This window comes from Balaenoptera musculus, chromosome 2 (genome assembly GCF_009873245.2).
Source record: "Balaenoptera musculus isolate JJ_BM4_2016_0621 chromosome 2, mBalMus1.pri.v3, whole genome shotgun sequence".
Classification (NCBI taxonomy): Eukaryota; Metazoa; Chordata; class Mammalia; order Artiodactyla; family Balaenopteridae; genus Balaenoptera; species Balaenoptera musculus.
Window position 1 is genome coordinate 93756922 of NC_045786.1, and position 27318 is coordinate 93784239.

The 27318-nt window shown below is 34.9% G+C and overlaps 1 protein-coding gene across 1 annotated transcript; it reads right to left on the reverse strand.

Moving 5' to 3' along the window:
• Positions 1-104: 104 nt before the first annotated feature.
• FAM98B (family with sequence similarity 98 member B) lies at positions 105-25755 on the reverse strand. The gene is made up of 7 exons (XM_036844986.1): positions 25615-25755; positions 24003-24137; positions 18321-18499; positions 15144-15224; positions 14422-14538; positions 2958-3125; positions 105-869 (listed from the first exon to the last, which is right to left on the reverse strand). The coding sequence occupies exons 1-7, from the start codon at positions 25724-25726 to the stop codon at positions 534-536; spliced, it is 1128 nt and encodes a 375-aa protein (XP_036700881.1). The 5' UTR covers positions 25727-25755; the 3' UTR covers positions 105-533.
• Positions 25756-27318: the final 1563 nt, after the last annotated feature.

Sequence of the window (27318 nt, forward strand, 5' to 3'; positions counted from 1 at the left end):
GAAAGAAAAAGTCAAGAAACCTTCCTCTTGAACACAACTATCAATCAGTCCCTTTCCCTATTTTGTAAAGTAGTATTAACAAACACAAAACACAGCCACAGGAATACAGATGAGGCAATAGTCTATATTCCTTTCCACTACAAGTGGGGTCATTTATGTGTTTCAGACCTGAATAAAATACAGGTAACAATCTAAATTCAATCATGACAATAAAATACTTTCTATTTTCCAAGTTTGATGGTAATAATATATTTACACTTTAAAAATAATTTTTGCTCGGTTTTTTTTGTTTCTTAAAAAGACATAACATGCTCAAGAGTACACAGAATATGGAAAAAATCATCACTTTGTCTAAGAGATCAAATAGTAGTATAAAACAATGCTCTTGACATACTAAACCCAATTCAAGAATGATATCATCAGGGAATCTAACATGGTGTTTACTTCAAAGATGACATTCAAGTAGTTATTTAGAACACTATGCCTAATGTATCTATTAAGAAGTTAAGCCTGCTATCTAAATGCTGTAGCTTTTAATATCTTCTATATCCACCACCACCTCCTCCATATGGATCTCCATAACCTCTTCCACCATAGCCCCCTCTTCCTCCATAGCCCCCTCTTCCACCATAATCTCCCCTGCCTTGGAAACCTCCTCCTCTACCACCCCCTCCTCCACCTCCACTCCACCCCCCGCCCCCTCCCCAACCACCTCTTCCACTCCCACCACCTCCTCTACCACCACCTCCACCACCCCAACCACCCCTTCCACCGCCTTCTTGTCTCTTTTGCCAAGGGGGCATTTCAGGGGGTGGTGGTTCAATTTCATTCGGCCGTCCTCCCCTGTCAGGCACCCTTCCCATCAGCACCTGTGTAAAGAAATATTTTCTTTCAGTTTCCAATATTTTAAAAGTTAAAATTTACATAAAGGATACTACAAGCAATATTGAAGTTATTGTTCTAATCAAGAAACAGAAGTCAAATATTTAAGGACATGAAAGTATCAGACATGGCAGTATGAATTAATATTGAAAATACAAATGTGATTGTGTGACAAATTCCTCACAATGTGCTGTTATTTTTAAGCAATGTGGGGGAATATTTCTGAAACTTAAGGACTTGTTTAAATTTGTTTAGCAAATTTTATAACAAATGTTAGTACCCATCACACTAAGAAATTTTTTTAGCAAAACATTTACAATATACGTAAAATACATACCTTACATTAATTGACTTCATATCCATTTATGCAACAACTCTGGACTTTCTATTGCCATTGGTTTGGTAATAGATTATCCAATAAAAGACTATTTCTGAGCACATTTTATTTCAACAAAGTATGAAGTATATATGATAACATGTTCATCTCTGACTGCATTATACCCACATAATGGCTATAATCCAAGGTTATCGTTGTAAAGAGATACAAGGATTTTCAATAAACCATTCCTTTTTTATGAGAAATTAAGCTCACTAACTTTCAATGATGATACTAGTTACTATATTATAGAGAAAAGAGAGACTTGACACACTTCCTTAACCATGCTTTATAATGCTTTGAAGGATAAACCAAGGAAGAGTTTGCTTTAAGTCCCCAACTTTCTGTAGAAAGGAGCTACTTTATATGCCCGTGTACAGAGACCAACAGGAAGCAAACAGCTTCCTGCTAGTCTCTTTCAGGAAAGAAGATAAACCAGAACTGCCTCAACCAAAATGATCTATGAATCAGTTGTGTTCTATTTCCTTTGATTCTCTAATCAAAATCATGTTTTACTACTTTATGTCATAAATGAAAGACAAAAAGTACAACATCCTCACTATGGGACAAGGTTCGAAGAAGGAAACATTCTTTTAAAAGTCAGCAATAACATCCTAATTACCAAATCCAAAAAATATCAGTAGCTTTTTTCTTGGTCGTTATCTTCATTGAGCTCTCCACCAAACATGCTATGTTGGTGGATATACAGGGACACTGTTCCAAGATCTCATAATAAGATTGCCCTCAAATAATTAGACTATAAATTACAAACTCAGAAAAGAGATGGGCAATGTCACTTAAAGAAATAGAACTCTTGATCCATCAAGACTAGCTTATAACCTGATGCAAGACATTAAGTAACATATTTAAAGACAGAACACTTTAAGAAGAGAGGAGGCTGGTCTAAAATGGAAGCAGGAAGGCCCAAACACTGGTGCCTAACTTAGTAATAATTAGCAAAACTGACTTTACATACAGCCATCCCTTGATACAGGATACCTTTCTCACTGCACTGAGTGAGAAATGTTTTTAAATTACCCAAATCCCTTACTTCTGATTTCTTGCTCTTTTGTAGTAGTTTGTCATAGAGTGATCTATCTAAATGAAGAGTAAGTATATGCTAATCAAGCTGATATAAACATTCTAAATTAGTTTATTGTTGCTGCTGCTGTCGTAAAGTAAAAAATTCAGACTCTGAGCTTATTTAAGACCACTGTCAGAGCAATGGATCTACACTCTGAATCAGGAAATGGAACCTCCAAGAGATTCCGCAACTTGCCCAAGGTGATTGCTCTAAGTAAATGATAGAGCTAGGATGTGAACCCAAAGCATGTACTCTTCCCTTTACATCAAAGATCTAAGGAATATGTGAGTGCCCGAAATGACTCCTACAGATTTTTACTGACAAAAAATGATTACAGTATTGGAAAGAAGGCAAATAATTCTTGCTAATGCTATTCATAAAAATAATTCTTAATTCCTCTAATTCAGATAAAACTGTGGTTTAATTTATGAATACAGAAATTCAAACAAACATGCACACAGAAAACATTACTAAGCCTAAACTGACTGAAGCCCCTCCACCACTCTCTTTTCTAGGAGTTCACTAGGATTAAAAGAAAAATGGATTAAATCTGTAAAAACATCAAACAAGGATATTATAAATTCATTATGCACTGTTACTGAAAGAAAAACCAACCTTATTAATGGCACATGCTGTCTTCTCCCGGCTGGAGCCACTACTTGTCCTGATGATCTTGGATAGATCTTCACGGGCAGCAAGTAGATGTGCCAAGGTTATTGTTGTCTTGGGTGACAAAGCATAACGCTTAGGCTGGTAAATTCTTGCTATGTCATCTGTTTTTATCTAAATGACAAAATTCAGGGAAAAAAGGAACTAAAGAACATTTCAATGAAAGAGCAATGGCGGGACTTCCCTGGTGGTCCAGTGGTTAAGACTCCACCTTCCAATGCAGGGGACGTGGGTTCGATCCCTGGTCAGGGAACTAAGACCCCACATGCCGTGGGGCAACTCAGCCTGCGTGCCCCAACTACTGAGCCCACACGCTCTAGAGCCTGCGCGCCGCAACTAGAGAGCCCGTGCACCACAACTACTGAGAAGCCCGCATGCAATAATGAAAGATCCTGCATGCCACAACTAAAGATCCTGCATGCCACAACTAAAGATCCCACGTACTACAACGAAGATCCCGCATGCCACAACTAAAGATCCTGCATGCTGCAACAAAGATCCCGCGTGCCACAACTAAGACCCAATGCAGCCAAATTAATTACTTTTAAAAAAGGGAGATGGCAATCATAATCTTCAGAAAGAAAAAAAGGAGATAATAACACAAGCAAAGAAACAGAGAAGAGCAAAACATTCAAATATCTGATAATCTGTAAGTAGAATGAGAAAAAAAAAAAGCCCAACAGATGCTAAAAGACTATATAACTACCAGTAACAACTCATTTAAAAAGTAACCGAAAAAAAAAAATTCCATTCATATTAACAAAAAGCAAAATACCTAAAAATAGCTGTACCGAAAACACACACAGAACCTTTAAGAAGAAAACATTAGTAAATCTACAAAAACAAAAGTAAAACTTGAATAAACAGAAATACCAAGTTTCTGGATGGGGACATTGAGTATTGTCAGTTTCCCTCAAAATTAACTTATAGATTTACTGCAGTCCTACTGGAATGTTTTTTTGGGGGGAGTGGTGGGCAGGGAGGTAGGGGATATCTAAATCATCACTGCCTTAACAGTTAACATTCACTGACTACTTGTTAAATGAGCCAAGCTATTCTTCATCTAACATCATATCTTTAATCTTCAAAACATCCTTTTAGAGTGGTTGTATAGATAACACCATACTATCCTACCTCAGACTAATTAAATGGAACTGGTGGGGGGAATAGATTGATGAAACAAAAGAGGCAATTGAGGTTCAGGGCCTCATAAATGCATGAATGCAATAAACGATAGAGCAGGCATCAAAGATCAGTGAGACAAAAAGACATGAAGGAAACTTAAATGTCTATTATTAAGTGAAAGAAGCTAATCTGAAAATAATAATCTGTATGACTTCAACTATATGACATTCTGGAAAAAGCAAAACTATAGAAATAGTAAAAAGATTAAATGAGTTGCCAGGGGTTGTGCGGAGGGAGGGAAGAATAGGCAAAGCAGAGAAGATTTTTCGGGCAGTGAAAATATTCTGTACAATACTATAATGGTGATACATGTCTTTGTGTATTTTTTCAAAACCACAAAATGTGCAGCACCAAGAGTGAAACCTAATATAAACTATGGGACTTTGGATAATAATGATGTATCAATGTAGGTTCATCAGCTGCAAAAATTTACTACTCTCGTGGGGGATGATGATGGGGAGGTTATGTGTGTGTGGGGGCAGGAGGTAAATGGAAATCTCAAAACCTGTTCAATATTGCTATGAACCTTTAACTGCTCTAAAAATAAAGAATATTAAAACATTAAAAAAAAGAGCAATGAGAAAAGAAATAGATTTTTTAAATGGTGCTGCAATGAACTGTTGTCTATTTGTAAAATAATAATAATAATAATAATCAACATATAACTAAGGAGATTCCAAATATAATAAAGAGTTCATTGTTTAACTACAAGCAACTATATGCCAATAAAATGGACAACCTAGAAGAAATGGACAAATTCTCAGAAAGATACAAGCTTCCAAGACTGAACCAGGAAGAAATAGAAAATATGAACAGATCAATCACAAGTACTGAAATTAAAACAGTGATTTTAAAACTTCCAACAAACAAAAGTCCAGGACCAGATGGCTTCACAGGCGAATTCTGTCAAACATTTAGAGAAGAGTTAACACCTATCCTTCTCAAACGTGCAGAGAAAGTAACAACCCCCAAGCTCATTCTACAAGGCCACCATCACCCTGATACCAAAACCAGACAAAGATATCACAAAAAAAGAAAATTACAGGCCAATATCACTGATGAATATAGATGCAAAAATCCTCAACAAAATACTAGTAAACTAAATGCAACAACACATTAAAACGATCATACACCATGATCAAGTGGGATTTATCCCAGGGATACAAGGATTTTTCAACATACATAAATCAATCAATGTGATACATGACATTAACAAACTGAAGAATAAAAACCATATGAGCATCTCAATAGATGCAGAAAAAGCTTCTGACAAAAATCAACAGCCATCTACGATACAAACTCTCCAGAAAGTGGACACAGTGGAAGCATATCTCAACATAGTAAAGGCCATATACAACAAACCCACAGCAAACATCATTCTCAATGGTGAAAAACTGAAAGCATTTCCTCTAAGATCAAGAACAAGACAACGATGTCCACTGTCTCCACTTTTATTCAACATAGATTTGAAAGTCCTAGCCATGGCAATCAGCGAAGAAAAAGAAATAAAAGGAATCCAAATAGGAAAAGAAGTAAAACTATCACTGTTTGCACATGACGTGATACTATACATAGAAAATCTTAAAGATGATACCAGAAAACTACTAGAGCTCATCAATGAATTTGGTAAAGTTGTAGGATATAAAATTAATACACAGATATTTCTTGCATTCCTATACATTAACAACAAAAGATCAGAAAGAGAAATTAGGGAAACAATCCCATCTACCATCGCATCAAAAAGAATAAAATACCTGTACTCAGGAGGCAAAAGACCTGTACTCAGAAAACTATAAGATACTGATGAAAGAAATCAAAGATGACACAAACAGATGGAAAGATATACCATGTTCTTGGATTGGAAGAAACAATATTATCAAAATGACTATACTACCCAAAGTAATCCACAGATTCGATGCAATCCCTATCAAATTATCAATAGCATTTTCCACAGAATAAGAACAAAAAAATTTTACAATTTGTATGGAGACACAAAAGACCCTGAATAGCCAAGGCAATCTTGAGAAAGAAAAACGGAGCTGGAGGAATCAGGCTCCCTGACTTCGGACTATACTACAAAGCTACAGTAACCAAAACAGTATGGTACTGGCACAAAAACAGAAATATAGATTAATGGAACAGTATAGAAAGCCCAGAGATAAACCCACACACCCACGGTCACCTAATCTATGACAAAGGAGGCAAGACTATAAACTGGAGAAAAGACAGTCTCTTCAATAAGTGGTGCTGGGGAAACTGGACAGCTACATGTAAAAGAAGGAAATTAGCACATTCCCTAACACCATACACAAAAATAAACTCAAAATGGATTAAAGACCTAAATGTAAGACCAGATACTATAAAACTCTTAGAGGAAAACATAGGCAGAACACTGACATAAACTGCAGCAAGATATTTTTTGATCCTCCTCCGAGAGCAATGAAAACAAAAACAAATGGGACCTAATGAAACTTAAAAGCTTTTGCACAGCAAAGGAAACCATCAACAAAACTAAAAGAAAACCCACAGAATGGGAGAAAATATTTGCAAACAAAGTGACTGACAAGGGATTAATCTCCAAAATATACAAACCGCTCATGCAGCCTAATATCAAACAAACAAACAACCCAATCAAAAAATGGGCAGATCTAAATAGACATTTCTCCAAAGAAGACATACAGATGGCTAAAAAGCACATGAAAAGATGCTCAATATCACTAATTATTAGAGAATGCAAATCAAAACTACAATGAGGTATCACCTCACACTAGTTAGAATGGCCATCATCAAAAAATCTACATACAACAAATGTTGGAGAGGGTGTGGAGAAAAGGGAACCCTTTTGCACTGTTGGTGGGAATGTAAATTGATACAGCCACTATGGAGAACAGTATGGAGTTTCCTCAAAAAACTAAAAATAGAATTACCATATGACCCAGCAATCCCACTACTGGGCATATACCCAGAGAAAACCATAATTCAAAAAGACATATGCACCCCAATGTTCATTGCAGCACTATTTACAATAGCCAGGTCATGGAAGCAACCTAAATGCCCATCAACAGACGAATGGATAAAGCAGATGTGGTACATATATACAATGAAATATTACTCAGCCATAAAAAGGAACGATATTGGGTCATTTGTTGAGACGTGGATGGATCTACAGACTGTCATACAGAGTGCAGTAAGTCAGAAAGAGAAAAACAAATATTGTATATTAACGCATATATGTGGAACCTAGAAAATGGTACAGATGAACCAGTTTGCTGAGCAGAAACTGAGACAGAGAAGTAGAGAAAAAACATATGGACACCAAGGGGGGAAAGTGGTGGGGGGCGGGGGTGGTGTGATGAATTGGGAGATTGGGATTGACATGTATACACTGATGTGTATAAAATGGATGACTAATAAGAAAAAAAAAATATCTGATAGTGGAATGGACTTGGAATCTTTGATCATCTAAGACAGTTCCTTGAACTTTGTAGGTGTCTAAAATAATATTCAGTAATTCTTTGCCAACTGTTGATCTTAATGAACTAAATCAGGCTTTTGTCTTAGCTTTCTTAATAAGTTATAACACAGAGAAAAGTGCATTAAGTCATAAGTTTAACTATAAACTTATGACTTATGTGAGTTATCTGAACTCCCACTAGTATAACCACTACTCAGACCAAGAAACAGAACTTTCCCAGCACCTCGGAAGCCTTCCTTATACTATTTCCTGGTCATGACCCCTGCTTTCTGCCCCCATAATAACTATTACCTTCACCATAAATTTGTTTTGCCCAGTTTTGAATTTTTTAAAAAGAAACCATACAATGTATATAATTTTATGTCTGCCTTGTTTTGCTGAATATTGCTCATGAGTTTTATTTCTGTTGTTGCTTATAGCAATACTCACTTATTTTTACTGTCTTCTATATTTTATTATATAAATGCAAAATATATTCTAATGTTGATGAACAAAAAAAAAAAACAAAATCCTGGGCATGGATTGACTTCGTGTTAAGAAACTCATTGCAGGCAGGGAAAAAAATGACAAAATGAATATATAAGGTCAAGAATTTGTATGCCCAAAAAAAAAAAAAAAAAAAAGCACAAGAAAAGATGCTCAATATCACTAATTATTAGAGAAATGCAAATCAAAGCTACAATGAGGTATCACCTCACACTTGTTAGAATGGCCATCATCAAAAAATCTACAAACAATAAATGTTGGAGAGGGAGTGGAGAAAAGGGAACCCTCCTACACTGTTGGTGGGAATGTAAATTGGTACAGCCACTATGGAGAACAGTATGGAGATTCCTTAAAAAACTAAAAGTAGAGCTACCATATGATCTAGAAATCCCACTCATAGGCATATATCTGGAGAAAACCATAATTAGAAAGGGTACATGCACCCCAATGTTCACTGCAGCACTATTTACAATAGCCAGGACATGGAAGCAACCTAAATGTCCATCGAAAGAGGAATGGATAATGAAGATGTGGTACATATACACAATGAAATATTACTCAGCCATAAAAAAGAATGAAATAATGCCATCTGCAGCAACATGGATGGACCTAGAGTTTATCATACTAAGTAAGTCAGACAGAGAAAGACAAGTATCATATGATATCGCTTATATGTGGAATCCAAAAAAATCGTACAAAAGAACCTATTTACAAAACAGAAATTGAGTCACAGATGTAGAAAACAAACTTATGGTTACCAAGGGGGAAAGGGAGGGGGGAAGGATAAATTGGGAGATTCAGACTGACATATACACACTACTATATATAAAATAGATAACTAATAAGAACCTACTTTATAGTACAGGGAACTCTATTCAATACTCTGTAATGACCTATATGGGAATAGAATCTAAAAAAGAGTGGATATAGGTATATGTATAACTGACTCACTTTACTGTACAGCAGAAACTCACACAACATTGTAAATCAACTATACTCCAATAAAAAAATTTATAAATTTTTAAAAAGAGTTCACTGTTTAAAGTTTTATTTTAAACCAAAAAACTTAACCATATTATAGACTAAAATTTCTGCACATCAAAAGACATAAAACAAAAGACCACTGGGGAAAATATTTTCAACAAATAAAGCAACTAGCTAACTTCCTTAATATATAAAAAGCTCAATCAGAAGGAAAACAGGAAGACCTTAAGGGAAAAAAAAGACACAAATTTCAAAAAAGAGGAAATTCAAATGACTAATAAGCTTATGAAAGAGTTCAACTGTACCACTAATAAAAAATATACAAGTTAAAACAATTTAGTCTTTTTTAACCATCAAGTTAGCCATAAAATTGGTAATATTCTAAATATTAAAGAAGCTAAAGTGAAGGCAAAATTTCATTTACCCTACTTGTAGGAACTTAAATTCATACAAACTTTGTAAAAAACAATTTGGTGATGTGAATCAAGAGCATTAAGAGTCATAACCTTCCACATAGTAAATTTCCATTTAGGAATCCCTAGGAATCCAGGGGTTTCACATCTGCGGACATGGAGGGCTGATTGTGCAGTTACATGGGACAACATGGATGAACCTTGAAAGCATTATGCTAAGAAGCCAGACATAAAAAGCCACATATTGTATGAATCCTTATATATATGAAATATCCAGAGAGGCAAATCCAAAGAGACAGAAAGTAGGTTATAGTACTCAGTGTCAGAGAAGGAAGGTGAAGGTACTGCAAGTGACCACTAATAGATGCATGTTTCTTTTGGCAGTGAGGGAAACGTTGTGGAATTAGATAATGGCACAGAATACAGTGAATATACTAAAAACCACTGAACTGTACACTTTAAGATGGTGAATTATATCTCAAAAAATAAGAAATAAATTAAAAATTAATTTAAAAAGGACACCGAAATAGAACTTTTAGAGATATGGGACAATGATCACAATATATTCAGTAAAAAAAAAAAAAAAAAAAAAGCAAACTATAAAAGTATACTCAGTCTTATTTCAATACCCGCAAAATAACAGAGAAACCAGATTAACTATACTAATAAACATGTACAATCTTTTTGAAGGGCAACTCTAGAGTGTGCATCAAAAGCATTATAATGCATATTCTTTGATCAAGAAATTCTACTTTTAGGAATATATCATGGACATGAACAAAAATTTAGCTGCCAAAAATTTCATTACAGGGTCAAAGGAGACAAAATTAAAGGAAAACTCAATGTCAATCAAGAGTATATCTGTATGCAAAAGATTTTAAATGCTGTAGAACAATATTTGATGAGTCTTTCAACAACATCAGACACATGAAATAGGGAGAATAAGATAAAGATATATTAAATTTAACAAGAAAAGAAAACTCAGGGTATAAATGTATATACTCATATAATCAATTGAAAAGGATGGCATGAAAGGCCAAAACTTGACCTATACTCTGAGAAAAAAAATATTTTAAAAATCTTCCAGACTAAGGAAAAAACAACAAAAACACAACCTCCTTGTCCTAAAACATGATGAAAAATGACCAACATGAGATGATAAAATATCAAGATATTTCCTAAAGGTATCTTCTCAAACACACTAAATTATTTAAAAAAATAAAAAATACACATATACTACAATAAAGAGAATGGAAAAGGGGATACAGGTCAGAAGGGAACCAACATCTCAGAAAATGAAACTGGGAGCCAAAAATAGGGGTTAACTGTCTATATGTGGAATAGTCTATTCTTCCAACCCCTGGTGCCATGTTGCCACTCCTCCTCCTCTGGCCAAAGGAGAATAATGTACAGAAAAAAATGAGGCTTCCTTCTTGAAAAAATGAGCAGCTACAGAGAAAAGACTTCTCCAAGTGAGCATCAGGAATTTCCACAGCACAGGAGGCAGCTCCAAAGTCTGACATCAACAATCCTGATCAACGACTACAGTTCCCAATCAGTTTTTCAGTGTCTTCTCTTAAATATGAACAAAGGACCATCATGATTTGAAGAAAGCCACCACAAGAGAGAGACCAAGAAAAACAAACCAAAAATTGCCCTGGAAGAGACAGAAATAATTAAAGGGAAAAAACAAAACAAAACCTTTTTTTAAAAAAATCTTTCATCCCCATTGAAGAAGACAGCACGTTCATAAAACAAGAAAAAAAAGAAAAAAAACATGAAAAAGGAAAACTCAAGAAGCAAAAAGAATTCCTGGAAATGAAAAAATGATGGCAGAAACAAAAATTTAGTGCCAAGCACAGAATAAAATTGAGGACATTTCCAAGAAAGTCAATCAAAAAGGAAGAGACAGAAAATGAGAAAAAAAATAAAGCAACTCAAATGGATCTATCCAGGGGGTCTAATATCTGAATAACAAGAGTTTCAGAAAGAGAAAACAAAAGGGAAGAAATTAATAAAGAGTAATATAAAAGCTAAGAGTTTACAGATTGAAATGCCCACCTAATGCTTAGCACAATGAATTCAGAAAGACCCAGACTGACATATGCTGCAAAATTTCAGAACTCCAAGGATAAAGAAGAGAGTCCAACCACCAGGGAAGTCCCTGTTTTTCTTTAATTAACAATGATCTTATCCACTGCACCACCCAAATGTAAAATAGATAGCTAGTGGGAAGCAGCCGCATAGCACAGGGAGATCAGCTCGGTGCTTTGTGACCACCTAGAGGGGTGGGATAGGGAGGGTGGGAGGGAGGGAGATGCAAGAGGGAAGAGATATGGGAACATATGTATATGTATAACTGATTCACTTTGTTATAAAGCAGAAACTAACACACCATTGTAAAGCAATTATACTCCAATAAAGATGTTTAAAAAAAAATGATTTTTTTTTTTTTTTTTAACAATGATCTTTTGATGTTCCTACTACCTGGTTTCTTGCAAAAACTCCTATATATCCTGGCTCCTTCCTTACCTCTTCAGAGCAGTCCCTCAGAGTCATCTGAGAGGCTGTCTTCCAGGCTTAAGTCCTCAGCAAGTCTGTCAAATAAAATGTAATTCTCAAAAAAAAAAAAAAAGAAGAAGATGGTCCAAAAGCTCCCAGAGAAAAATAAAAGGTCATCCAAAAGGACAGGGAATGGCACTGGGTTTCTGAACAGCAGCACTATATGCTAGAAAACAATGAAGCAATGCCTTCAATATTCTTAGAGAAAAATGTTTTCCACCTAGAATTTTATATTTACCCAAACTATCAATCAAATGTGGCAGCAGAATAAACATATTTTCAGAATTCAAGGGTTCAGAAAAATCACTCCTATGCACCCTTTGTTAGGAAGTTATTTGTGGATTTAGTATGGCAGATTGAGGGAATAAACAATGAAAGAGAAGGCCATGGGATCCAGGAAATAGTGGAGTAGCCAAGGATAGGCACACAAGCAGCCCAATTTGCAGTAGAAGGATACAAGCTTTTAGGACAGAAAGTATAGAAAAGAGGACTCATTAGAATACTTGATTTTTTTTTTTTTTTAAAGAAATTCACGTTCTTTTTATTTATTTATTTATGACTGTTGAGTCTTCGTTTCTGTGCGAGGGCTTTCTCTAGTTGCGGCAAGTGGGGACCACTCTTCATCGCGGTGCGCGGGCCTCTCACCATCGCGGCCTCTCTTGTTGCGGAGCACAGGCTCCAGATGCGCAGGCTCAGTAATTGTGGCTCACGGGCCCAGTTGCTCCGCGGCATGTGGGATCTTCCCAGACCAGGGCTCGAACCCGTGTCCCCTGCATTGGCAGGCAGATTCTCAACCACTGCGCCACCAGGGAAGCCCCAGAATACTTGATTTTTAAAAGTATATTTAAAAAAGAGAAAAAGAAAAGAAGAAAAAAGCAGCAGCCGCATATGATAATGAAATACAATGCAGGAAAAAAATAAACTCCAATTAGAAGACATCTGGTAAACAGAATGGCTCCCCCAAGATCTCCACATCCTAATCCCTGGAACCTGTGAATATGTCACCTTGAAGATACAGATGCGAGTTAAGTTAGGGATCTTGAGATGGATTATCTGGGTAAGCCCAGTGTAATCATAAGGCTCCTGATAAGAGAGACAGCAGAAGGCATGTGACAATGGAAGCAGAAGGAGAAAGTCTGGAAGACCCTAAACTATTGATTTTGAAGATGGAGGATGAGGTCATGACTCGTACACAGGTGGTGTCTGGAAGCTAGTAAATGCAAGGAAACAGATTCTCCCCTGAAGTGTCCGGGAGGAACGCAACCCTGCCAATACCTTCGTTTTAGGACTTCTGATCTCTAGATCTGTAAGAAAATAAATGTGTATTATTTAAACCACGAAGTTTGTGGTAATTTATTACAGCAGCCATAGGAAACCAATGTGGGCCACCACATGGAGAGAGAGACCACCTAAGAGCCAAGATGACAAGTGAAGCACCCCAAGAAACAGTTAGCAAAACACAGACATGTGAGACAACCGTCTTGGATGTTCCAGCCTAACCCAGCCCAGGTATCAGTTGAATGAAGCTGCATAAATGACCCCAGTTGATACAATATGGGGGCAGGACAACTGCCCAGTTAATCCAAAGAATGTAATAATAATATCTGAGAGTAACAGGCACAGATTTATGCTCCTACCTGAAACAACTATAAAACTGGACAACCCATGTGAACCAGTGATTTTCAGACACTGGACATCAAGGAGCACAGGACACAATGATCCCTCAAACAGGGGAAGCAAATGTTTTCCTATAATTGTCCCAGCTTACAGTCTGGAGTGGAGGATCCCAGACGACGCCTGGGTACAGATTACAGGCATAAGATGGGAATGATGGGTGACAGCTCTCTAGAAAACTATCTGAAGAGATTCATATTTGGGAATGCCCCCACCCTCCAACCCCCTCTTCAACTGGAACACACTCCACAGCCTTAAGCCACCTTTAAGAAGGTTTGTTCAGACATCAGTGCTACCTGACTCATTCCTAAATCCTTCTTTCTTGACCAGTTGCTTACTATATCTATCTCACTATCACATATGATGCCTTTTTTTAATGTATATCCTTGCATAAATCACAACATCTATGAGTTTTAAATAAATGTGAAAGATATGGGGATAAATTAAGATATTTGCAAACAGGGACTTATACAAGACCAGGATCATTATTTAAGACCAGCAGTTGGCCTGGGCAGGAGCTTCAGACAGAGTGATAAAGTACAAATGTGGCATCATTACCTAACAGACAAGAGAGCCTGAAGAGCTGTCACAGAGTACCACCTACAGGACACAAATGGAAAAACAGCCTTACCTTTGCTCTATCAGACCATCCAAAGGACTGCACTGTTACATCTAATCGTTTCATCAACATCCGCCGACGGCACTCATATTCACAGGAAAGGGCATCATTGATTCTTTCCAGTTGTTCCTAAAGAATTTGGAAACAAAAATCATAACCTTTAGACTCATTATGCACAGAAAAGAAATTTCAGAATTGTGGTCAATACTTCCTATTAATTCAAAAGGTGGTACTTGATGGTCATTTTCTGATCCCATGAGACTTTACAGTAAATTATTTAAATAATAAAGATATTTGATAGAACATTTAAAATATTCGGAAGATATTAAACATACAAATTAAACTCTACAATTGGTACAGTTTACCTGATCTTCAATCAAACATGTTAATTTAAGTAAAACATCTACTTGCAAAGTAGTCTGGACCAATAAGGAAAGAAAATACCAACAACTTCCCATCTTGCTGGTGTTGAGCTACTACACTTTTCAAATTACAACTATACTAACGTATTAGGCACTATAAATACTTTTGGCCAGGTTTGTTTTTTTTTTTTTAATTAATAATCTGAGTGAAGAAATGTTAGGACCTACTGCTCTAGAATATCATTCCATTTTAATTCTCCAGTATAGAAAATGCATGCTACACACTGTAAAGTCTAGATGTCCATCTATAAAATTAAGTCATATTCACTACTTTAATTACATAAAGTTAATAAAAAAGGGGGGGTGACTTACCGCCTGTTCCAGACTTAAATCAATTTTTAGCAGTGGTTTTCCCACATGATTTTTCTGGACTTGTGAGAGAATATCTTTCACCTAAAATTAAACATAAAAGATTGTGAAAATGTATATCCCTAATTTAAAACAATCTTATTCTTGCTTAAAACGCTTTGAATGCTAGAGAATTAATAAAATGTTAAAGAGAAATAGTTAAAATATACCTTCACATACTAGAAAAGAATATCACTACAATGCAGAGTATCTTTCTCAAAGAAGCATTAGTTACATTAATTTAAGCTATAGCACACCTTTTCCAGAGTAAGAGATAATGTACAGGGACAACTAAAGAAGTAGCTACTAAAAGGTTTTATTATGAGAATCTATAATGTTTTATGTGAAATAAATTCAGAGTTTCTTAAGATGGCATGCTCTTACATGCTGACAAATTCTCAAAAGGGATACCAAAACCTTTGCTGAGTATGTTGGTTTTACTCAATTAAATATTTTGTACACATTCCACTGTTCAGCAAGACAACACAGGAGAGCAAGCCCTCTCAATTAGTCACCACATACACATTTCATTACTTTTGCAAAGCCACTGATTTGAATTACTTGAAACATTTTTATTTTGGTGAACAAGATTTAGACATTCGCTTTTGCTTTAGCAATATCACAGGTCATTCAAACAGAATGAAATATTTACAGTTGCTTAGTTATAAAGTAACTAGAGAAAATAATCAGGAAGAGTTCACATTTTGAGGAGTATGAACCTTACTTAATGTTGGGGGACCTCTTTTAAAAAGAATTAAAAATTATGAACACAAAATTAGCTTGGAAACTGGTGGTGGTAATGGGAAGTGACTGTAAATGGGCACATGGTTTCTTCTGAGAATCATGGAAATGTTCTAAAATTAGATTTTGATGATGTTGTACTCTAAATATACTAAAATTCATTGAATTGTACACTTTAAATGGGAGAATTTTATAGCACTTAAATTATATCTTGAGAAAGCTATTTTTGAAAAATGAGCTTAGAAAGAACTTGTGCAAATTAGGGGGTCCCAAAGCTTAAGCTTTACATCACAGTAAATCTACCACTACAACAGTGATTATTGACACTATTCTTACACATTGAAAAGAATTATTATTTTCTTAAAACATACCATTTCTGTAGATTCCTCACTATTGTAAATACCTTCGATTTTGATATTTCATATACTACTAAAAGTTTTAGTCATAACCCCTTACTCAAGAGGGACTCTGAATGCATGCTTAAGTTTCTCACATATAATCACATTCCCTGTATTTCAACATTAGATAACAGTTTTAATAACTTTGAGAATTACTTGTGATAAAGAGGGAGTTAAGAGCAGACTCTGAGGTTGACCACCTGGGTTTGAAACTTCAGTCTACCACTACTCCTACTTAGAAACTTGTCTAATTTATTAAATCTTTCAGTACCTCAATTTTCTCAAATGGCTGTTGTAAATAATAATATCACTACTTCATTACAGGTGATGTAAGAATGCAATGAGTTATTACATATAAACATTGAGCACAGTAAATGCTGTATGTGTGCTGTTAATATTACTATAATTACTTTAGATTTACATTTGAACAGCTTTGAGCTAAAAAATAATGATAAATTTCCTCCCCAATGGTGACAAAGTGTCTTCTGGACACATCGTACATAGAAGAAAATATGGAAATTTCTGCTTTTGATAGGAACTGAATGGAGAAGTCATTATAGGTAAATATTTAGCCATGATGGCCATAGTAACTACTACCTTATAATTAGCCTGCCAGCACTTGAACACAGGCATTACAGCCTGCTTTAAGTAGGGAAAAGAGGTTTGGGGGTATTTTTAAATTCTAACTGAAACTCATAAAAGGAAAAAACCTCTCTGGGATCAATATGTGGAAGCACTGGGAGATTAGGAAAAGTCTAGAAATCTGTCTCAATTTGAAATAGCCCCAGATATTTTAGCCAACCCCAGATCATTCTTAATCCAGAGAAACAAATTCTGAAGAGCAATTTATTAACTCTACACCAATGCTTCTGAGCTGGGATTCATAGGCTTATTCTTTGGTTTACAAGTTCTAGGGGAAAAAAATAAGTTTTTATACTGTGTTTTCATCTTAATGATACTAAAATTCTCTGACATTCAGTAAGACAAATCTTTTTATTTTTCAGTTCATAAATATCAATGCAAAGAGTACTTTATTCAAGAATTTAGTTTAAACAGCATGTCTAAAAACAGAGTTTTAGTACCTATTCTTGAGGGTGAGAATTTTCTTTTCCTTAAAAATGAATCTTGTATTATTCCCCCTAGAGGACTCCTACAAAACCTAGGAATTAAGCCAGAATTTGGTCTGTGAGAGTACCATTCTCTCTAATCTATGGCTTGACTGGGAACAAGGATAGTTTAATAACTGGAAAAAAAAAAAAGCTAGAAGTACACAGGTTTTAGTTGTTTTAACTACTCCATCAGGGTACTCATTCATTTATTCACTATACAACAAACATTTACTAAACACTTATCCACCAGAATTGTGGCATTTCTTTGCTCACTGCCAAAGACAACCACACTGCATTCTAACAACATCCATTAAAAAGAAATTTAGTTTGCCTTGACTTCATAGGATAACTCTACTTCTTTCATTATACTGTAATACAACCTTGTTTAGAAAAGGGACCCTTAAATTTGCAAAAGGATTTCTATCAGGGCAAACCTTCACAAAGCCTAGCACTCACTCATGTAAGATCCTGATTCCTGAATATTACTTATAGTCAAATTAGATCACATGCATATTAACTCCAAATCCAAAATTTAGTTTACACGAAGATAAATGTTTCTTTAAATAGAATGTATATCTTGTACTTAAAGGAAATACAGTTGACCCTTGAACAACATGGGTTTGAACTGTGCTGGTCCACTTATATGTGCATGTTTTTCACTAAATAAAATTACAGTACTATCCAACCCACACGTGGTTGAATTTACAAATGGGAACCGCAGATACAGAGGGACAACAGTGAAGTTGTATGTTAATTATCAACTCTGCAGAGGGTCAGCACCCCTAAGTCCCACATTGTTCAAGGGTCAACTGTATTTTCATTTTTAATTCAATATTTACATATCAGCATTTAACTGAATTTGGGGGAAATGAAAAATAAAACAAATACAATACCTTTGATTCCACTTGGTTCAGCATAAGTGGAATGTCAGAAGTTGCTGACTTGGGAATACCAAGGGTATCGCAGATAGCTTGAACTTCCTGATAAATTTCACTATTTTTATCTAATTGAGAATTTTTACGTTTCTTGTTCTGTAATATCTGTAAAGCTTGAAGCTCTGTACTTAAAAATACTATAATAAGAAAAGGGAAAAACAAATAATGTTAAAATGCACAAGAATGCTTTAAAGATCCCACTTCTGGGTATACATGCAGAGGAGCGAAAATCAGGATCTCAAAGAGATCTTCACTATCATATTCACTACTGTATTGTTCATAATAGCCAAGATTTGGAAATAACCTAGGTGTCCTTCAACAGATGAATGGATAAGGAAAATGTGGTACATGTATACAATGGAATTATTATCCAGCTTTAAAAAAGAAGGAAATCCAGCCATTTGTGACAACATGGATGAACCTGGAGGACACTGTGCGAAGTGAAATAAGCCAGACGCAGAAAGACAAATACTAACGATATCACTTTTATGAGGAGTCTAAAACAGTCAAACTCCTAAAGTAGAAAGTAGAATGGTGATGCCAGGCTGGGGAAGGAGGAAACAAGGAGTTTAGTTAAATATAAATTTTATATTCGTTAAATATAAATTTCTGAAGAAATGGTGATCTGTTTTATTGAAGTTTTAAAATCAGAGGGACCGGGACTTCCCTGGTGGCGCAGTGGTTAAGAATCTGCCTGCCAATGCAGGGGACACAGGTTCAATCCCTGGTCTGGGGAGATCCCACATGCCGCGGAGCAACTAAGCCCGTGTGCCACAACTACTGAGCCTGCGCTCTAGAGCACACAAGCCACAACTACCGAAGCCCATGCGCCTAGAGTCTGTCCTCCACAACAAGAGAACCCACCGCAATGAGAAGCCCACGCACCACAACAAAGAGTAGTCCCTGCTCACCGCAACTAGAGAAAGCCCGTGCGCAGCAACTAAGACCTAACGCAGCCAAAAAAAATAAGTTAAAAAATCAGAGGGACCTTGGCATAGTCCTCATAAGCAAAGTTTGATACATACTGGTTATATAAGATGAATAAGTCCTAGAGATCTACTTTACAGCATAGTGCCTATAGTTAACAATACTATATTGTACACTTAAAAATTTGCTAAGATGGTAAATCTTACATTAAGTATTCTTATCACAAAAAGAAATAATAATAAAGAGGGCAGAAGGAAATTTTTTTTTTAAATAGTGCCTACTTGCAAAGAGTTTAAAGCCTAGTAGGAGAGACCCACCTGTACCTCAACAATTTTAAAATGCTTAAGAATGTGTAAGACTGATAAAATATTCTCTCTCTGATATGCACAGCTCAAGCCAGGGGAGAATGTATAGCTTTAACTGATCTATAAGTAGATAGAGCAATTTGAAAAACTGCCTTTAAGACAGACCACCCCAGGCTGTTCACAAGTCCTTTCACTGTCACCATTTTATTTCATCCTTTCAACAGCCATATTTTTAAAAATCATTCAAAAATCTTAGATGGAAAAAACAAGACAAACAAAACAAAATGGAAACAGACTCATATACACAGAGAACAAATGGGTAGCTGCCAGAGAGAAGGGGTGTGGGGGTGGGATAGAATAGGTGAAGGGGCTTAAGAGGTACAAACCTCCAGTTAGAAAAGGAATCAGCCACGGCGGTGTAACACACAATATAAAATACGGTCAGTAATACTGTAATAACTTTGTATGGGGACAGATGGTTACTAGATTTACCATGGTGACCATTTCATAATGTATGCAGATGTCAAATCACTATGTGGTACACCTGAAACTAACAATATTTTATGTGAACTCTATTTCAATTAAAAAAAAACTAAAAAATAACATTTTGGAAAGCAAAAAAATTATCTTAAATCATTACAGTCTTTTTTAAAATTAAAATTAACTTTTACAACAGTACAGTTAAGATATTGGGGTTTGTTTTTATTTGTTTAAAGTTATACACACACACAATTTAATACAGCAGTTTCGACTTCAGCTGAGCAGAAAAAATATCTGAGAAATTGTTTAAAAGTACAAGTACCAGGGTCCCACCCTCAGAGATTCTGAACCAGTAGGTCTGAAGTAGGATCCAGGAATCTGTGTGGTTTTAGACCCAAGATGACTCTCATGGGCAGGCAGGATTGAGAGCCACTAATTTAAGATTTTTCCATGTAATCTATATACGATAGTCTAAAGAACCCACAAAAACTTAAGACCAACATGTATCAAACTTTGCATATGAGGACTATGCCAAGGTCCCTGTGATTTTTTAACTTCATTAAGCAGATCACCAGTTCTTCAAAAATTTATAGTTTGTGCAGAACCATGGCTGAAGTCTGTCTTTGTTCTATGGAAACATGCTGTATGTAATAGTACAAACAAGAGTTCAGTCTAGTATTTAAAATGCTAATCCTCACAGATGGAAAATAATACAGTGAAAAGTCTTCTTCCCACCACAGATCCTCAGATTCCCCCTCCCCAGAGGCAATCACCAGTGTTAGTTTCTTGGACATATTTTTAGGCGTGTGTGTGTGTGTGTGTGTGTGTGTGTGTGTGTGTGTGTGTGTGTGTGTGTGTGTGTGTGTGTGTGTGTGTGTGTGTGTGTGTGTGTGTGTGTGTGTGTGTGTGTGTGTGTGTATAGTATATGTCTCTACCACCTACGCACTTTTATTTCTTTTATAGAAACAAGAGCATACGATACATGTTCTGTATATTTTTTATTTACCAATATATCTTAGAGATCATTCCATATTTATACATTTTATCTACTCTCATTCTAATGGCTATAGAATGGTATCACTGCAAAGATGTACCATTTCTATTTAACTACTACAAACAATGCCATAATGAACATTCTTTTCATATATCTTTGTACAGTTAGTATGAACTCCTCGCCATTGAATTGCCAAGTCAAAAGACAGGTGAATTTTAATTGTGTTATTGAAAATTTGCCTTTCCAAAAGATTGTACCAATTATTCTCCCACCACACTACAATGCCTGTAGTATATGAGAATGCTTACTCCCCCCAAACTAGTATTATGACTTTTTTTTTCTGGTATTTGCTAGCCTGGTAAGTGAAAAATGGTATCCTGTCTTTTTTTTTTTTTTTTTTTGGTAACTCTTTAACTCTGGGGGATAACTGTGCATCTTTTCATGTTTAGAAGCAATTTTTTTTTTAACTTTTCTGTAGAATGCCTTTTCATGCCTTATGTACTTTACATATTTTTCCAGTGAGTTTTTATCTCTATAAAAGCTCTCCACATAGTAAGGAATGTGGCCCTTTTCATTTTACACACGTTGCAAACAATTCTAAAAGAACATGAAGAAGCTTATTATATCAGTATGTTTTAAAGGTAGTCAAACTAAAGATAAAAATGAAATAGATGCTGGTAAGATTGTGAATTGGTATAACCTTTCTGGAGCAAATTACGGCAATATATCTAGACCAGAGAATTTTTTTAAATGTTCATGATCTTTGTCTAAGTAACCAAAAATATGAACAAAGAAATTAATTTAAAATAGAAAAATCGGGACTTCCCTGGTGGCGCAGTGGTTAAGAATCCGCCTGCCAACGTAGGGGACACGGGTTCAAGCCCTGGTCCGGGAAGATCCGACATGCGGCGGAGCAACTAAGCCCGTGCACCACAACTACTGAGTCTGTGCTCTAGAGCCCGCGAGCCACAACTACTGAGCCCACGCGCCGAGAGCCCGTGCTCTGCAACAACAGAAGCCACCGCAACGAAGAGTAGCCCCCACTCACCGCAACTAGAGAAAGCCTGCACGCAGCAACAAAGACCCAACATAGCCATAAATAGATAGACAGATAGATAAATAAATTAGAAAAATCCAAATACCCCCAAATTTGAAATCTATTAAGTAAAAATGCCCATTGCATAGAATGTTATGTAGCCAATTTAAATTATTTTTTCAAAAAATACTAAGTGATGGGAAAATGCTCACAATACATTAAATGAAGAAGAGGAAGAGCAGGAACTACATCTGTAACAGATCTCAATCTTATTTAAATACGTGTGTACAAAGGAAAAAGAGAAGGAAAAGGAAATACACTGAAAAGTTATTCACGATCTTCTCTGGGGAGTGAAATTATAAATTATTTTCTTCTTTTCATATTTATCTACTTTGTAAGATTTCTATGACGAGCATGTATTTTTTCAACATGTAACATAAAATTTACCATTCTATTTTTAAGTGTACAGTGGCATTAAGTACATTCACACAGTTGTATAACCATCACCACCATCCATCCATCCATCCATCTCCAGAACATTTTCGTCTTCTCAAGGAAACTTCGTACTCATTTAACAATTCCCCATTTCACCCCACCTCCTGAGCATGTATTTTTATAATCAGAAAAAACTATACCAACTTCTCTTATATCTCCTCTTTACTTTTATTTGGACCAGAAACTTATATTACCGTTATTGCTGAGCTTCTTAGAAGCAAAGGCAAAAAGGGAAACATGATGATTTACACAGTTTCTCACTGACTAACATAAAGAATACAGATTACCTATATCTAAGGTAAGGATAAGGTAATCTAAGGATTACTATATCTATATGCAAGCTCCTCATGGCCAGTGCTTCTTACCTTCCTTTTGTCCAATACACCTAAGGGTTACTGTGACCTCCCATTAATAACAATGGTTCATTAAATCAGTGACTTACACTGAATGGGAGGAAGACAAGGAAATAGTGTAAGAAATGGGGGAAAGGGCACATAATTTTTATCGTCCCCAAAACACACAAGATAATTCAAATGTCAACACTTCCAACATCACCACTAGTTAAACACATAAACATGATTTCTGCTGTAATGAAACTAACATTTTAACACTAGAACATAGAGGAATATATCACATGCATCTTTTTATAAATGGTACAACCTAAAATAACAGAAATCTTCAATAATAGAAGATGTTAGAAAAATTCTTTCAAATAGTCACCGCTTGTAGAACTTTCAAAATAGCATGAAATTAAACTAACTGAATTAAAAAAAATTTTAAGGGAGCCAATATAAATAAATGGATGTTATTTATAGTAACTGTTTAGATATAGGTAATCTGTACTCCAAATTCACCCCTGATGAAAATAGGCCACACTCACTAAAAGTCAAGTGGCACAAGGGCACAAGTTTTTTTTTAAACTGATACATCCCTAATGCTTAGAGCAGTTTCTGGTACAGTAGAAAGTGATCAATAAATATTTTTGAACCATCATTCAGTGCCTATCATCTAATAATCTGCTTAGCAGCCTAGTTTCAGAGAGTTTTAAGATTAAATAGGAGTTTGGAGATCACCACTTTAGCCAATTAGTCATAAATGTAAAGAGATGAATTAGGTGAAGGAAAAATTACTAAAGTACCATACAAGTCACAAACACTGGGCATTCTATATTGGCCAAATAAATCATAATTGTTAGAAATCTTAAAGAGTACATTAGTAGAATTTATACTACATTTATATAAAAATCTCTGAGTCAGTTTCATATTTTAAGCCAAATATTAAAAACTTTCTAATACACAAAATATCTAATGCTTCATTAATTAAAGTTCATAAATCTTGACTTGAAAATAACGCAAACCAGATTAAACACATGCATTTAAATTGTTCAAAGAAACATAACTTACATAGAAGTTTCAAACAGTCATCCTTCTTTTTTAAACGGTCTTTAATATCTCCTGATACGAGTACAGAATATGGACATGCCATTTCTTTTAAAAAGCCACTTATCTCAAGCTGGAAGCTTTCTAGATCATCTTTCCCTTTAAACAAGAAAAGGTATAAAACATTTACTAAATATTTACCATGTAATCTGATACTATCAAATCTACCACTAGTTGATTTTAATTTTATATTCAATTCCAAATTTTCACTTTGATATTAAATCCTTAAATGTGTGACCCCAAAAGCTTAGGTCAAAGTAACCAAAACATATTTCTACATATGGAAAGCAACACTTAAATTCAAGAACATAAGTATCTAATCATGAAATTATAAATATTTTTATATTTAAAGCTCTGATATCTTCCAATGGGCTTTCCATAAAAGCAGATAAAATGGAAATATTTTATGTTAGTAACTGAAATATTAAAAGCATTATTATGGCTATAATTATTAATTGGCTTCAGAGCAAATGATCCATTTCTATTGTATTTCTATGGATTTGGATAATAAATGCTATCATCGAATTAAGCCTCAGCGCTTGTCTTTCTTTCATAATCTAATTATGTGGGAACTTCTGTCATAAGTTCTGAATTCAGCTTATTTTACTTAGCTTCAAGTGAATTCTATTAGATGTGGCAAGGAAAAAAACAATTTAAAAGTAAGGACAGGGCTTCCCAGGTGGCGCAGTGGTTGAGAATCTGCCTGCCAATGCAGGGGACATGGGTTCGAGCCCTGGTCTGGGAAGATCCCACATGCCGCAAAGCAACTAGGCCCATGAGCCACAACTACTGAGCCTGCGCGTCTGGAGCCTGTGCTCCGCAACAAGAGAGGCCGCGATAGTGAGAGGCCCGCGCACCGCGATGAAGAGTGGCCCCCACTTGCCGCAACTAGAGAAAGCCCTCGCACAGCAACGAAGACCCAACACAGCAAAAATAAATAAATAAATAAATAAATAAATAATTAAAAAAAAAAAAAAAAGTAAGGACAGCATCAGAAGGGAAGGCTACTGGTCTCCTAGCAAATGTCCCCCAAATTTTATTTTTCGTTTTATTACACTGTCTGAAATTCTACCAATCAAAGACCCACAAGAACTCCAGCTACCAATACAGTAGTGAATTAAATAAACCTTGTGAGCTAGTACAGGAGTTTTTTTATAAACGTATTCCTATGTGAATCCATGTCCTGAGTTATAGGTTTGGTAATACAACTTAAACTAGGGATTACATATATGGATACTTTAGGAAAAAAAAAAAAACCTTAATTCAAAATAAGCAGTATTCAAAAATTAAACTTTTTAAATAACCAAATTCAGACTCTTCTTTTTCTAAAGAACAATACTAAGTTCAAGACAGCAGATAAACAATAATTATTTATAATTTTATATAAATTTAAGAACCAATTTTGGATTAATCGATATAAAATTTAATCCAAAGATATTTAAATCACATATTGAAGTTCTTTGTAGCAATGACTTTTCTTTGTACAGTGAGCACATTATAGATAAAACTGTAAATCATAACCTATCATTTCATTTTACTAGTAAACAGAAAAGTAAATAAAACTCAATAGCAATACCAGCTGAAGTGATACTTTCTTCCAAGTTGCACAATGATTTTATTTGAGAGCCTAACCAAACACAGAGCTCTGAAAATTCAGGTGAAGATAGTCCACCCTCTGCTGCCTTCATAAGGGCTTGCTCTTCTAACAGTGGTCCCTCATACCTAGAAAGGAAGATATAAAAGGTTAAAACAAACAAACAAACAAACAAAACCCTAATACACCTAATACTTTTTAATCAACGTCTGCTGCCTGTCTTTGTAAATAAAATATTATTGGAACACAGCCAACAAATGTACCCATTTACAAACTCTGGCTGTTTTCCTGCATTTGTGACAGAGACAGTGTGGCAAGTAAAGCCTAAAATTTTTACTATCTGGTCTGTTATTAGAAATAGTTTGCTGATTTCTGCTCTATATAATTAACATTTGACTTTGTTTTAAAATTTTTTAGTAAAATTATCAACCAATTTTAAGATAAATATTACATATAACAAAGTCAAATAGAGTCTAATAACTATACTAGTTACAAGAATAAGAAAAAGGTAATATAGTGAAAAAAGAACAGATGCAAATTTAAACTTAAAAAATTAAAACTGAGGACATAGGAGATTATTTTAACCTTAACCATTTCTTTTATAATTTTATACTTTTAAACACTGCTACAAAGTGTATTTGAATAGAACCTTAAATTTTCAAACCATTTTTATATATTATCTTAATTGAATTTGATACCAGTTTTCTACTTTTACTGTTCTTTCTGTAACTGAGCTTTTTTTTCTCACATTATTAAACTTACAAGTTTTAGCACAGTTGATGGGTTTTAATCCATTGCATTTATTTTTCTTTTGATACTCAAATTATCCTATCTCTGATTAGTGGGAGCCCATTCATGTTACTCAATGAGTCCTTTGACTTGTCTCCATTATTCTTTGAATATTTTCCTTGCTTTCTATGACAATATGTTCCTCCCCTATACCTGTAATCAGCCATTTCTCCAAGAAGCCCTGATTCTCTTTAATGGTATTTAGAATACACAATCTGGTCGTAAAGGTTAGTCACTGTATCTGTACCTTTTTAAAATAAATTATATCAGGAGTTCACACTGCTATTTCCAGTTCAAATTTAGAATTATAGGGTTTTTACCTATTTTGTTTTACATTTTTATCTATTTTTCTCTTACAATGAAAATGCTGGTTTTTTATGACATTTACAGAATCCTAGTAAATATAAAAATAAACATAAATTACATACAGTTTCAGCATAGAAAAACCAGCATTATTACTAAAAATAAAATTAATGAAAACAATTTATATTTTTATCTTTAGAATATATTCCAGTAAGGATGTATAGAAAAACAATTCCTTTCCATGTGATTAAACCTCCTACTCAATACACTGATAGATATTTTTTTCATTTTGCTTTTAATTTTTAGGGATTTGTCTCTCTTTTTTTGTTTTGATTTCATTTTAATTTTGCTTTACAATTATGTAAAACATTTATACGGTTTCAAAGTCTAAAACAAAACAAGGTACATTCAGACAATTCTAGCTTGCAATCTTAATACTGTTCCATCTAGTACTCTGTTTCCTCCCTTCCTCATAGGAAACTGTATTTATTAGTTTGGGGTTGTCAAACCATAATGTTTTTAAATATAAATATAAACATATACATACACACAAAAAATATATATATACATAAATGTATCCTTTTTAGATAAAAG

Bases quoted from the DNA above. Each gene is read 5' to 3' on its own strand.
- FAM98B (XM_036844986.1), bottom strand. From the start codon at position 25,726: ATGAAGGCAGCAGAGGGTGGACTATCTTCACCTGAATTTTCAGAGCTC. The intron at 18,500-24,002 runs GTAAGTTATGTT...TTCTTATTATAG, and splicing joins TGACTGTTTGAAACTTCTAT to TATTTTTAAGTACAGAGCTT. The intron at 14,539-15,143 runs GTAAGTCACCCC...CAAATTCTTTAG, and splicing joins ATTTAAGTCTGGAACAGGCG to GAACAACTGGAAAGAATCAA.